This window comes from Falco rusticolus, chromosome 5 (genome assembly GCF_015220075.1).
Source record: "Falco rusticolus isolate bFalRus1 chromosome 5, bFalRus1.pri, whole genome shotgun sequence".
In the NCBI taxonomy this organism is placed as follows: domain Eukaryota; kingdom Metazoa; phylum Chordata; class Aves; order Falconiformes; family Falconidae; genus Falco; species Falco rusticolus.
The window spans coordinates 20,993,667-21,007,638 of record NC_051191.1 but is presented as its reverse complement, the minus strand read 5'-3'; the positions used below and the strand labels follow the sequence as shown (position 1 = coordinate 21,007,638).

General features: G+C 50.2%; 1 protein-coding gene across 1 annotated transcript in view; it reads left to right on the top strand.

Moving 5' to 3' along the window:
- Positions 1–3,423: 3,423 nt before the first annotated feature.
- The window catches only part of TNPO3 (transportin 3), a 44,318-nt gene continuing 33,769 nt past the window's right edge, over positions 3,424–13,972 (top strand). The window contains exon 1 of the mRNA XM_037388797.1: positions 3,424–3,718. Within this exon, the coding sequence (XP_037244694.1) occupies positions 3,593–3,718 (126 nt within the window). The 5' untranslated portion in view covers positions 3,424–3,592. The remainder of the gene's footprint in view (positions 3,719–13,972) is intronic.

Genomic DNA, 13,972 nt, shown 5'->3' with positions numbered 1-13,972 from the left:
AGGTGTTTGGAAGGAGAACAGTCTTATTGCAGATGATTAGCCTGGACAGTTTGTCCAACAGACAACAGATGATCATCATTTATACCTGAAGTTGAGGTTATACCATGGTTGCCATCAAAAGCTTTCCAGATCAGACGATGAAGAACAGTCATAGTCTACCAGTTGCCTAAAGGAGTGGTCACACTGTCAAGGTGACGTTGCCACCTGTGATATGGGAAAATGACATATTTCACATGTTGCCAGCCCACCATGATGCCGTCAGAGGTGGGGAGGGTGAGTGTGTTGCGTGGGAGATCAACATCAATGCTTTCGACATCCTTTGGACAAGGGATCTGCTTGGTGCTTCCACCTGGATCCCTGATCCATGCCCTCGACCTGTGTTGTCAGACCAAGCCATTGTGTCCCAGGTGTCCCCCTTGATCCAGTTACGGTGTGCCATGAGCATAAGCATCTTCTGGATTGTGCTGGGCTGTGGGATTCCCTGGGGAGTAGGAGCAGAGTCTCCCCATCTTTCAAGGATGGAGAATGAGGTCTGTATTTTAAGGGTCGATCTCCAGCGATGGGTCTGGTACCCAACAGGGAAGGAGCAAGCAGAGGTTTATGCCATGGAGACCACCACAATGGGGAGCCTTGCCACCCCAAGGTTGACCCAGATCATTTAGAAGCTAATGAGGCTTTACTGAGGAGCTTGTTTGCCACAATCTGTGTTGGCATCCTCCTGTGAGTCCTCTACATAGGCTGAATGGTCTCCATGTATTGTTGGGTCACAGCCTGATGTTGTGAAATGTTGTGTATCAATAAACGAGGTGCCTTGCCATGAGTAACCATCCATCCCTGTCCTCAGAAGCTGCACTTCTGCAGGTGCACAGTCATAATGCACCCTGGGCTTTGGCCTTGCCAGGATCCCTACAAGCTCCTGCAAGTCCTGAAGAACCCAGGACCTGTAGGAGCTCCTTCTCATTGAAGGGTGACCTCAACTTGGGTGTCTGCTGAGAGGTGTGGGAGGGAATACACCACCAGCCATGTTACGCCTGAAAATTAAACCATTTGGTTAGGTCTCCATCATTCACCTCCAGAGATGGATACCCTCTTCCCTTCCAGATGGGCTGGGATGTGGTTACACCTGCTCCAGAACTTACTGGAGGAATTCCCTCCCATTAAAATGCCATTTAGATGTTGATATATTTTCACCCCACCAGTTCTGGTGGGATTTGATTGGCTTATGGACAGGGGAATGAGTTTACTGGATAATAGCCCATCATTCTTCATCCTGAATAAGAGGAATTATGGACAGTGTGGCTTCAGGGCCAACACGACACTGTCTTGCACAAGTCACTTTTGGGCACAGCCTGCGACAGAAAGGTGGTAGACCCCTCGGTTGGTGTTTTATCCATGGAGACCCTGGGGTTTTGCATCTGAGGATTTGCCACCCAAGTGCTCAATGAACTTATGGTCTGGGATTTTAATATACTCATGCTTAATATATTTATATTATATAATAATTGGTGGGTGTCCCGTAGTTTCTGGGTGTGAGTAACTGGTTTGACTGGCCTGTCCCAAACCCTGTTCCTCCAGGAGACCCCATAAATGGCTCTGTTTTGGGGCTCACTCCTCTCTGTTGGGGTCTTTTTGTGCCAGATCACTTGGTTTTTAACAGAGGGGCTCTGGTTTCCTAACAGAGTTGGTATTTGTACTAAATCTGGGTCTGGATCAGCCCCACATCCATGTTTGGAGCTGGAGTGTGGGACTGCAGACAGCTCAGTCCTGGGAAAGCGGGATCTGGCTCACGGCGGGTCCCCAGTTGGATATTGGGGTCTGGATTTGACCCTTTCCCATCAATGCATCCAGCCAGAAATGCCAACAGCGGCAGAAGATGAGCCGGAGGGTTAAACCCTGTGTGCAGGCTGCTCTGTCCTGGACAGCAAAATCAGCAGGGCTGGCGATTTTGGCACCGTGCCAGCGGCTGGCTGGGCTGTCTCATGCAGAAATACCCAGCCCCAGTCCCCCTGTGGAGGCGTGTGCCGGGGGGAACACACGAGGGAGGCAGGAAAAAAGCATCACCCCTAATTTCGGGTTTCTGCTTGCCCCCCATCGCTTGAGCCAAAGCTTCATCCCTGTGGGCACGGGGATAAACCAGAGCCAAACCCCTTCCCACGGCACTTGGGGGTTGCATCCTGGCCATGGCGCGACCATGATGGGGATTCCAGGAGTGGGGCAGAGAGAAGCCCCCAGTCCTGTGCTGTTGTGGCAGCTCTTTTCCCGCTGATCCACAGGTTTGCTGATCCTCCCAACTCTGGGTATTCAGAGAGGGGTCAAAAAAAGGTCTGGATTACCCCAAAAGTGACCCTGTCTGATGGAAGTTCTCATCTCTTTGACCATGGGAGGTGACAGAGCTCTGTTCATGGGTGGGAGAGATCACGCTGACCCTTCCAGCTCTTGGCACTGCCGGAGCATCCTGCCACACTCCCATCTTCTTCCCTGGGGTCAGCCCTCTGCCCCCCCCTGCCCTGTCTCATTATCTGTCCCCAGTTTTTGGTGGGAGAAGGGCTCCAGAGGGGCAGGTCTGGTGGGTCAGCCCCTTTCCTAAAAAAACCAAGAGAAGCCTCTGTGGGGCTGAGGCCACAAGAAGCGGGGACTGGGGCAGCCCTGTGGGGCTGGGGAGCTGGTGGGACTCTGCGAGAGGTCAGTGCAGGAGGGTGGTGACTTACCCCACAGGGAGACGGGGGCAACAAGGGGCTGGGAATGGAGGTAGGAAGGGGGACTGGGATCACCCTGGGCTGGGCTTTTGGGAGCAGTGGGAGTAATGGGGCACACTGAGCTGGGAAAAGGGGACTGGTAGGTGATGGGACCCTAGTGGGATGGAGTAATGGGACTGGAGGGCAACGGAACTCCGGTGGGTCGGGCTGATGGGACTGGGGTGGTGGTGGGAGGTGGGACCCCGCCAGGATGGAGTAAAGGTACTGGGGGGCAGTGGGACCCCAGTGGGCCAGGCTGATGGGGCTGGGGGGGGCAGCGGGGCTCCCCCAGACCAGGTTATGGAGACAAGGGTGACCTGTTCCTACAGGCCCAGGGCACCAGGAGCAGGCGGGGGGGTTACGGGCCCGGGGCTGCGGCAGGACCCCCCCGGCCGAGCTGAGTGGAGCAGCTGGGAGGCCGATGGCCGCCCCCGGGCCGGGCCGATGGCGGGGGGGGGGGGAGGCGGGGGGCGGGCCGTGGGCTCCTTCCCGCCGCGCCGGGCGCGTCCCTTCCGCGTGGGGCCGGGCGCACCCGGGCCGCTTTGCCCGACGCACCCCCGGAAGCCCGGCAGCGGGCCTGCTGCGGGCGGGGCCGGCGGAGCCGCTCGGTGCCGGGGGGAGAGGCGGGGGGCGGCAGAGTTGAGCGGGGCCGGGGCGGAACGGAACAGCACGGAGCGGTGCGGAGCGGTGCGAGGAGGAACAGAAAGGGAGCGGAACGGAAGGGAGCGGGCGTGTGTTTCCGAGGGGAGCCCGCTGGGCCGTTGCACCGCCCTGTCCCGGTACCGGAGCGCGCAGGGCGAGGAGATGGCGGCGGGTGGCAGCGGCGGGTGGCGCTGAGGGGCGGCGGCAGAGCAGCTATGGAGGGCGGCGGGGGCAAGCCCAGCTTGCAGGTGGTTTACCAGGCCGTGCAGGCGCTCTACCACGACCCCGATCCCAGCGGCAAGGAGCGGGCGAGCTGCTGGTTGGGCGAGCTCCAGAGATCGGTGAGGCCTGGTGGGGAGCGGGGCGGGGGGGCACGGCCGGGGTGGGGAGGGGGCGCACTCCCAGTGGCTCCCCGCCCCGGGGGGCGCCGACCGGCCGCGTCTCCTCGGTGCCCAGTGAGGGGGCCCGGCCCCGCGGCGGGCCGCTCCCTGGGGCTCCATCGGCGGCGGCGGGAGGGTTGTTGGGGTAAGGCCGCCCTCCCCGCGGCTCTGGGTTGCCCCGGGCCCGGCCTTTGTCAGCTCTCTCCGCGGCTTTTCTTTTTAATAACAGGAAGGACGGGCTGACATGTTTGGCACAGCCCTCACGGAGGCTGGGAAAGAGGAAGCGGCGCCGGGAGGTGTCGGGGAAAAATGTGCAGCTCGCCCCGGCCTCCTCCCGCCGCCTGAGGTGAGGAGCCGGCGGGCATCCCGCGCCAGGCCCGGGGGCAGCATCGCCCTCCTGGCCCGCTGCCGGCGGGAGGGAGCCGAAGGCGTGGAGGGCAACTGTGACGGAGCCAAACCCCTGTTCCTCATCTCTGGAGTCTGTAAAAGATGGATGGCGAGCTCTTTCTCCCCAAACTTTAGCCTTAAGGCTAAATTTGGGAGTCAGTGTATGTTTTCCCACCTTGCATTGACCTGGTGGAAACAGATTTGTTCCCTCTCAATTGTAAAGCTGGGGCTGACTTTGTTTTGTCTCCTCTCCAAAGCCTGTTGTTTCTCCTTGTTATCTTTTGTACTGATGCATCACTCCCTGTGCAGCTCTGGTGCCCTTTTTGTGGCATTGTGGGGCATAGTTTTCCTCCTTTGCTCTTCCCCCAAAATCTTTCGTGGCTGCTGATGCCTTCCTGGGAGAAGTCTGGTTAGTTTTATCTCTCATGTTAGGACTTCTGGAGGAGTGAGCCTCCTGCCTCCCTCGGTGGGCCATTTATCTCAAAGCCTGAATCCTGTGGAGCAGAGCAGAGAGTTCCTCTCCTCAGCTCTCTCACCACCCTCCCAAGCAGGTTTCACAGAGCTCCATTCAGCTCTTTCAGTTTCCCACCGGCTGGTAAATCTTTAGACCGTTTGTTACCACAAACTCACATTTTTCCCCCCTTTGTTTGTAATTTACTTGAGCACACTGCACAGGGTTACATCCAACTGTGAGATTTTGCAGCAGCATTTGTTTCCGCAACAATTCTGCTAAGCAAGGAAAAGCCTGTCAGTTGTGTGTCTGTATTTAGACAGCCACATTCCTCATTTGCCCCCCTCAGGAAGGGGACTTTGCTGTTCAGGAGGCACATGTGGAGAATTTGGGTCCATGAAGTGGCTCAACACCGATTGGTGCTGGGTCCAGGCCTACAGGCAGTTCTTCAGTGGATCAGGGCACTGCCAGCTGTGGTTATGCCCCTACAAAGACCTCATTTCAGTTCAAAGAGAGCGATTATTATTTCCGAGATTGTTCTTGTTCCAGGAACAACCCAATTCTGTGGTCACAGTGGTGGGTGCTCCATGTTTACTGGCTGAGGCCTCTGGGCTGCCAGGTCTCTGTCTGAGCGGGCCAGGAGTTAATGGTGCCACAATTACTTTGGATCATTTGGTGGGGTAGATAAGCGTTTTGCAATGTGCTTAGAGGAGTTCCTGGTCAGCATTTGGGGCAGAGTGGAAAAACAGGGATGGGCAAAGGATGCAACAGGATGAAGAAGATGGATTTCATCTGTTATCAGTGCTGGGACGGGAGGCTGAAGATGGTTTCTCTGCATTAGAGGTCTGCAGGCTGCACTCTGGCTGCCCACACTTACTATAAACTGCCCCATCGAGAGGAGAGCTCAAAGTATTTGGGCTTTTATTTTTTAATATCCTGACCACCTGTAAGGATGGGATGTCTTTGTCTTTGGGAAGTCTTGGGGTTTGTTTTGCTCCACTGTGGTTTCTTTGGGCTCTTACCTGTGTTGTCCAGGTTGTTTTTAATCTAAATCATGGGTGTCCTTACGTGGGTTTAGCCTTTGTGTTCCTATAAGGCTTCTCTCTGCGCTGCTCCCCTTGACTGGCTCTGGCTGTTGTCCAGTCTCTGGTGGCTGAACAGTTTCTCTGCACGGCTGCTTTTGTCCTGCCTTGCAGATAAGCGTGTGTGAAGCACCTCAGCTCTAGTACCAGTAAACAAAGGGGATCCCTGTGCTTTTCAGAGAGGAATATCTCTCCGATCTCTTCTCAAGAGAAATGCCTTCAGAAATCCCTTTCCAGCTCTGGACTGACTGTTGTATGTACAAGGGTGTTTTAAACACAAGCGGTGAGCCAGCTGGACTCCAGGTTGACAGCATTTCTACTTCTTGCTTTTTATTTATGCTTATTTGGCCTGATCCTTTCAGAGATTTATTTGCTGCATCCAAGGATTAATTCCAGTTGTTTTTCAGACTTTCAGGTGTTGTGAGGCACAGCCTGATTTCATTCAGTGTTTAAACTTGTGTTTAAACATTCAGCTTGTTTAAACTATTCTTTACTGAATTTATTTCAACTTTCAGATGCAAGCCAGAGGAATGTGAGTACTTTTGATAGCATTAACATAACAGATAACAAATTTGACTTACTCAAGGCCTTGGGCTGTCCAGTCCCCCCATTCTCACTGAGAGAAGATAACTGCTCGGATGGGTGATGTTGCCAGGTGTCAGCATGTGTGATCTTAACCCTGTGGTACGTGGGAGCCCACAGCCACCGTGGGGTACGAGCATGCCCCAGTCATGGTAAAACTGCCTGGTAGTTCTACTGCTGTGTACAGGGATGATGATATGCTGCTTCTTAGCAACTTCACACTGCAGGTACGAGGTTGTCTGATCCCTGTGCCTAAATGAAAGCTTGTGATATAAGTATTGTGTGTAATTGAGAGTCTAAAGCTGCAGGTAGCTGATGGCTGAGGTCTGATTTAACATCATTTTTCATAAAGAGTGTAACAGAAGCTTTGGCTGCTTCTTTATGAGACTGGGGGAATTGTGCTTAACAAGCAGTGCTAGCTCCGTGCCTGTCACTGGTGTTGCGTGCTCAGCATGGTGAGGTGCTGCAGGATTAGTGCTGCCTGTGGCAAAGCAGAGCTTCAAAGCTGGAAACTCTTCTTGTGCATGTTGTGGAGTATGGTAAGATGATTTGGGATATGCTGGCAAGGAGTTTGCTGATGAATGGTTGCAGGACGTTCACTGGAGCAAGTGCCTGGAAGGTGTGTTGGAAAGTAAAGGTCTTTCTGCTTATTTTTCTTGTGCAAAGAGATGAAACTTAGATGTTTAAGTAGCAGCATTCTTCAGGAAGCTTATGAAGGCAAACGTAACTCGCAGCCTTAGCTGTACCAGGAACTAGCTGGCTTCCTTTCAGATTGAAAGCCATTCCTGAACTTAAGTCCTCTCCTCCTAATACAGCTCATGAGCCGTTGCACCAGGCACCACTGAAGATGCAAGTACTCTTATTATACCTATATTTTATACAACTATATAGAGTTTATAAATACATAATATGGAGGTTATTCTGCCACCCTCCGTCCTTAGGGATCTGTGTCCTCCCTCCCCTTGCAGGGAGGGAGCTAAGGCAGCAGCGGGCACATGTCCTTCCTGTAGCTGCAGCGAGCAGTGTGGCAGAAGCCTGCTCGTGGGACTGTAGCTTTTAGGGGAAGACTGTAAAAACTCCTTTGCCGTTTTTCTGCACCAGTCATCCCATCTCTCTCTTTAACGACGTGCTGCTGAGATGTGGTGTGCAAGGCATCAGCTTTATGGAACATACAACCTCAGTGATGAGCTTCAAGTGAGGATTTTGTGCCCAGAGGTTGACATAAAAATGTAAAAGCAGAGTGTGTGGTGGGTTTTGGTGCTGACTTCTCTAGGTGGGTTGATAAGGAAAATGACTGCTGCTCCAACTGCTTGCTGACTGTCAACAGTGACAAGCCAAAGGCTTGGAGTGTCATCCGCCAATCCTCAAGCAGTGGCTGTACTGGCCAAACACTCGCTTATCATTCCTGTTTTGTAAATAAGGTCTCCTTGTATCTCAAGCTGGATCAAGTCTGGATTTAATAACCTGAAGGTCCTTTCTGTGGTCTGTCTTCTGTTCACAAACCATCTCTGTTCAAATGACTTAAAATTTCTCAAATATTCGTTGCCAGCCAGAATAGCGCTTGATTAGATGCAATTTGTTCCTGTTTGATACTTGAGCAGTTCGGTCTCAATTGGTTCCGCACCATTGGCCTCTGGTGGGATGGGCTGGTGGGACTGGGTTGCTGCTATTTTTTTGCATTTCTGGAGTTGTGGTATTGTCTTAAGATCTGGCTGTTTGCCAGGATGGTTGTCACACGTTAAAGCCGTTGTGGGGATGGGAAGCTAAAGTTTAAATGTTAGTTTGTGTGTGCCTGAGTCACTATGCAGTGCTGACAGGGTGCTACTGAGAGGTGTTGGTAAGATTGTTGGTAGCGATTGGCTTGGGTGGTTCAGATTTGTCCATCTCTTCCCTCTGCAGCATCGTTTCTTGCCTGTTAACTGCTAATTATTTCAGGGGAATGAGGCATGCTCTTAACAGAGTATCTTGAAGAGTAGTTGTGAGCTTGCCTGTGTCCTGTACAGCACTGAAGAGCTCAGCTGTAGAACTGTACAACTTTACCTAAATCACAGAATTTGAGGATCATTCAACCGACAAACCTATGCTGTATGTTTGGAGTTGCATAAAGGCTAATTCCAGAGTAGCTGGGAGTTTCTTTAATGCAGAAGAGTCGGACCAAATGTAGGTGTTAAACTTGTTTCAAATGTGTTCAGCTTTCTGATCCTGCTTTCTTAAGTGTTTCATCATTAGCTTGTCTTTGGAGTGGAGGGTTCATGAAATGTGCAGTGCAGATAAGCAGCTGCAAGCTGGTGTGTTGGAATTTTTTTTTGGTGTGGATTAAGTGTAGGTTGGTTTGTGATTTAACGTTGATTTATTAAGTGCTTTCTAGGAGGTGGAAATTATATGTGGCTCGTAGCCAGACAGGGTTCATTTAAGTGACTAATTCTGATGTAGTTTTCCTTTGATCTGTCCCTAAAGTTAATTTAGTGATAATATTGGGTAGAATTATAACCCCTAATTAAAATAATAAAAAAAAGCCAACAAAACACCTTTTACCAATTGAAGCATGCTGGAAATTATTTTGGTATTCTTTTCCAAATCATTTTAAGGGAAATAAAATCTCACTCCCCTTGCACCCCATGATCAGTGCTGCTTGTGTGGAGAGGAACCCACAAAATGCACGATAAACAGATCATTTCTTCAAGGAGGTGAAGAAAGGAAGGCACAGTCTCGCTTCCCTCTTGTTTGCACACACTGTTTAAAGCTTTTTCATTTTAGGGTGATGAGAAGTCAATGTAAAGTCCCCATGTCATGCTACAGCCAAGAGGTCAAGGGAACCTTTGGGTGCCATTTGGCTACAGCATCCAAGATGGCCAGCTCTTACTGCCCCCTCCTGAGTTACTCAAAGGTGTAAAAAACAGATTCATTTGATGTCTTGAATGGCCAAAATTTGGTGTGGCCACGTTGCTCTTCCTTTATATGTGCTTGTGGCTTGGTGCTGTCTGTCGCTTTGAGGCTGGCATGGGCTGGCATTGTCCAATCAATAGGGACCTTTTGTCCTGCCAAAATCCATGTGCGACCCTGGCAGTTCTGCACTGCTCTGCCCCACTGTGCACTCCCTCCTGCTGCTGTGTGGCACAGGCACAGTGCAGGAGATGTATTTGAGCTGCTTGTGGGCCACATAGCTTGAGAGCATCAGGCTTATCGCTCTTCTAAACACCAAAATAACTTTCCTCCTTCCCTGCCTGAAATAACATCACAGGATCGTGGGAAGGGTCACCTTTGAGGGTCTCCATCCACCCTACTGCTCAGAGAAGGCTTCAAGCTTAGATCTGGTCCTGTGGCAATGATGGTATGGCCATCGCTCAAACCATCCTGGTCAACAAGGCTTTAGCTTGACCCAAAATTTGTGTTTCATATTGCCAGCAAACCAGTATAAATGAGAAATTCCCAGATTCGCAAGAATGCTTGTCGCTGGTTACCCCAGTAACCGCGAGTACTCAAGGACAGGGTTACTGGTCTTCATCTCATGGGTTTTTTTGGTCTATTGGGGCATTTGGCCAGTTGTACTGGGCCATCATGCATGAGTGGCTGCTGCAGAGGCATGCCTGGAAGTTCATTTTGGCACATGCAAAGGAAGCACAGATTTACAAGCATTGTTCCGGAGGTGATCTGCTTGTTTGGAGAGCAGTGCTTGCAATGTGGATGCCCTCACCAGAGCTGGAGAGAACCTTGCCTCCAGCAGCCTGCTTGAGCCATTGATGGATTTTTGAGAGGTGATGATATCTTGACAGAGCTTTGGAAGAGAATCTGTGTGCCAGCACACTAAAAGGAGATCTTAATGATCTTTTGTAGAAGGGGCTGTGTTCATTCCCCACTCACTGAGATGCTCCAGACTGCAGGGTTGTGTTTGGCCCAAGTCCTCTAGTGATGTTAGTTCTGAGTTTTTGAAGCATTCAATCTGTATCAAGAAATCGGTCCATATCTGGCCAAAAGCAATGGGTAGAAAAGGCTGCAGAAGCAAGAATGATGTCTTCTGCACTGATAGTCCAGAAGGCACAAGTTTTCTGACCAACCAAGCACCCTCCTATGATAAGGTAGTTGGTGTGGTGGATGGGGAGAGCAGTGGATGTCCTGTTCCTTGATGTTTAACAAGGCTTTCAATGCAGTGTCTTACAGTGTTCCTGTAATCGAACTGGAGAGAGATGGACCTGATGGTTGGGAAACTCTCCCAATCACAGGGCTCAAACAGGAGTGGTCATTGACCTGAAGTCCAGCTGGTGGCCGGTTACGAGTGGCATTCCCAAAGGATCGATAGTAGCATGGATGCTGCTGAATGTTAATCACCTGGATGATAGGACAGATGCATCCTCAGTAAGTTCACGGATGATGCCAAGCTGGAGGAGTAGTTGATACTCTGGAGGCAGGGCTGCTCTTCCAAGGGACCTTGATGGGTGGAGGAATGGGCTTATGGGGACCTCAGGCAGTTCAGCAAAGGCCAATTCAAAGTCCATTCCCTGGGATGTGAAACCCCCCCTTGGGATGAGCGGCTGGAAAGCAGTGTTGTGGTTTGGGGTTTAGGAGACCAAGTTGTCCTTGGGCTGCATTAGGATGGATAAATCCTGGAACGAAGACCAGGGTTGAGAAGGTCTCCATCCTTGGAGACATACTCAACTGCCCTGAATGGGCTTGACTTAAATTGCTTCTGCTTTGATTAGAGGGTCTGACCAGCCACCTCCAGGTTTGCTGCTTTGTTATTCTGTGATTCTGAGTTTTAGGTTTTTCAGCTGTCTTCTCAGAGCCTTCCTTACTACGATGTAAATATTCCATGGTAAAGATTGCCTATGGCAGCAGTTGAATCCTTTCAAGGAAGGGGCATGAGATTATAAATTGGGGAAAAAATGCAAGTTGAACATGTTGGTGGAAGTTCAGAAGGAAATGCTGCCTCTGCGGCAAGGTTTTACCAAAGGATCCACTACATACTTCCCTTTTGAGCTGGGAGCTCTTCATTCTCACGGCACCTACAAACTCGTAATTCATCTTCGTGCTGTTTTGGTATCCATCTCTTAGACTGGCGTTGAATAGGCCCATTCCTTCCTTCACTTTGGTGTGTGGAAAAGGAGAGAAATTTCAGGGATTGTAGCTGGGCTCCCGTCGTGGTACAACCGCATCTCCAGCACACAAGCTGCCATCTGTTTTCTCAATAACAAACATAAGTCTGGCTGGCAGGCTGTCCACTGGAAGATGCTTACCTTGACTGGCCCTCTGAAGTCATCTTCAAAGCCTTGTGGAGCAGAAGACTTGACTTTGAATGCACTGTCTTTGCCTAAGGCTTGCTTGAGCTCAGTGCATGAAGTCCATTAGAACTGTCCTTCAAAAGCCTGGACGAGACCCTGGGGAGAGGCTGCTCAATAGCTGAGAGGGTTTGCCAGCTGGCTTGGCTTGTGAATTATGACCTTGGGCATATCATACTTTGGAGGTACCACTTGACCGAAGAGTGGAAACAGACAGCTCTTTGTTGGAAGGCTGGGGTGTAAGAGAAACACTTCATGGCTGCCTTTCAAGCGTGAAGCCTCCCCTGTTCTCACAGCTTTATGGCTCAAGCCAGCCTTTGTCTGAAAAGGATTTATAAAATTTAAGGCTGTGTTAGGAGCTCCTCTGGCTGGTGCTTCAGCTTCCGTATAGCTGGAAGATTTGTTCTGCCAGTAACTCTTCCACTAGCTGAGATTGAATAGACTGGATGTTCCTTTTTCCCAAGCTGGTTTCTTGAGAAGGACTTGCTTGTCATTGAAGGTTTCTGGCTGGGATGAGTGAAGTTGAGCTGTCATGAACTCCCTCCAGCATCGGCACCCGATGTAATACAGCTCTGAATCCCTCCCTCTTGCTCATGGTCTCCTGCTTTGTACTAGGAGGTTACATTATGGTGGTGACCACCTAGTTCTAAACTGAATTTGGAGCTTAGGGAACATCCACAGCTGCTTAGAGCCATCTGCATGTCCTTTGGTTAGATGTGCATAGCCAAACTCCATGTCTGGAGTCTTTTGGTGCCTCTTGTTCTGCACTGAAGGGACACAGCGAGCACTTCTGTAGGATACTCATCTGTGTTCAGCCTCAGGCTGATCAAAGCCAAGTGCAGATTTTCAAGGATGCTTCCTACCATGCTTCATTAAATGAGAGTAGCTCTCAAGATGTCTAGGCAATTCTTTGTCTCTTTGTCCAGTCCTCATCTTTCAAAATATGTGGTGCCTGTTTCACTGCCCTCTCTCCATCTCCAGGGTCTAATCAGCTGAACTGAAGCTGCTTCTGCTAGTTAGTGGGTCAGGTGGAGGAGTAGGTGGTAGGAACTGGCTGCATCCCTCAGGAGCTGTAACTTTATATAGTACTGGGGCCAGAAGGTGATACAGTGCCAGCAAGAGGTCTTCCTACATGGGTTCAAGAACAGCTTGAGCTGTCCACAAGGAAGGAAATAATCCCTTTTCTTCTGGAGATTTCTGGTGTGGACCTGCCATAGGACTGGAGCTGGGGAGGTGGTTCTGCACCAAGGCTGGTAGATGTGTCCTCCTACCTAAAATCCTTCTGCTTCTCGGGCACTGCATCCTCTTCTGAGCAGAAGAGGCAATGCTTCTTAACTTTGAGAGCCGATTATGGTTTCCAGCCTCCCATTCCTCCTAGCTGCAAGACGCGCAGGAACGACGCATCTTGCCAGCTTCATTTCCACCCAGCTCCAGGATTGAGGCTTTTTTCTTGCATCAAGGCTGTATTTGTATAGGAGCTTGGGTGACATCATCTTGAGTGCTTCATGTGGGGGTGTGGGGCTGCTTTTGTGGATGAGCTTTGTGAGGATGGAGCTGGGAGTCTTGACATAGGTGCGGATGGTTTGGGCATGGGGTACTCATTCTGCTCCATTGCATTTTTCTTTCCCCTCCCTTGAGTGAAGGTTTTTATTTATTTAAGACTTGCTACTCTTGGATCTTCATGAATCTTAAAGCTTCTATAGACAGCTCCTGTCCAGCTGATGATCTCTGCCCTCTGGATGCCATTAGTGTGGTAGAACTCACTAGGCATTGGTCCTCTTTTCTTGCAGAAAAGTGATGGAACTGGAACAGTAAAATGATGAAAAATACACTGGATTTTTCTGCAAATGTTTTCAATTATAATTTTCTAAACACTACAAGTCATCTCTAAATGAGTGCCTTCTCATCTACCCATTTGTTAAAACTGAAATACAGCGCTTTTTTTTTTTTGTGGGGATGGGTTTTTTTGTGTGAAGAAGGTCCCTAGGCTCGCCTTGTTTACATCTTTGTCTCCTCTCATTACAGCCATGTAAATACCCAACTCTTATTTCATCCCAGCGGTAAATGTCAAGCTGCAAATGCTCTGCACTTTGGTATGGGGTTTTGGTTTTTATCTGCCTCGAGAAGCCGGGTGCATCAAGACAAAGCCCTTTGGGTGGTAATCTTCAGAGCTCAGTGACAAGGACTTGAGCTGTCTTTCTGGTTTTTGCTTGTTCTTTTATTGCTTATTTTTAACATCAAAAGTACATTTTGAACTCCAGTATGAAGTTAGATAGATGGTAAAAGCAAATCTTACACATGTGAGCAAGACTATGTGCGGATAGATCCTAGGGGGACTGGAGGAAGCCAAACTTTAAGCCACAGACTCTTACGTACAGATGGGAATGGCAGCTCATGGTTTGTTTATAACATCACAACAGCACTTGGCTCATTCCTTCTT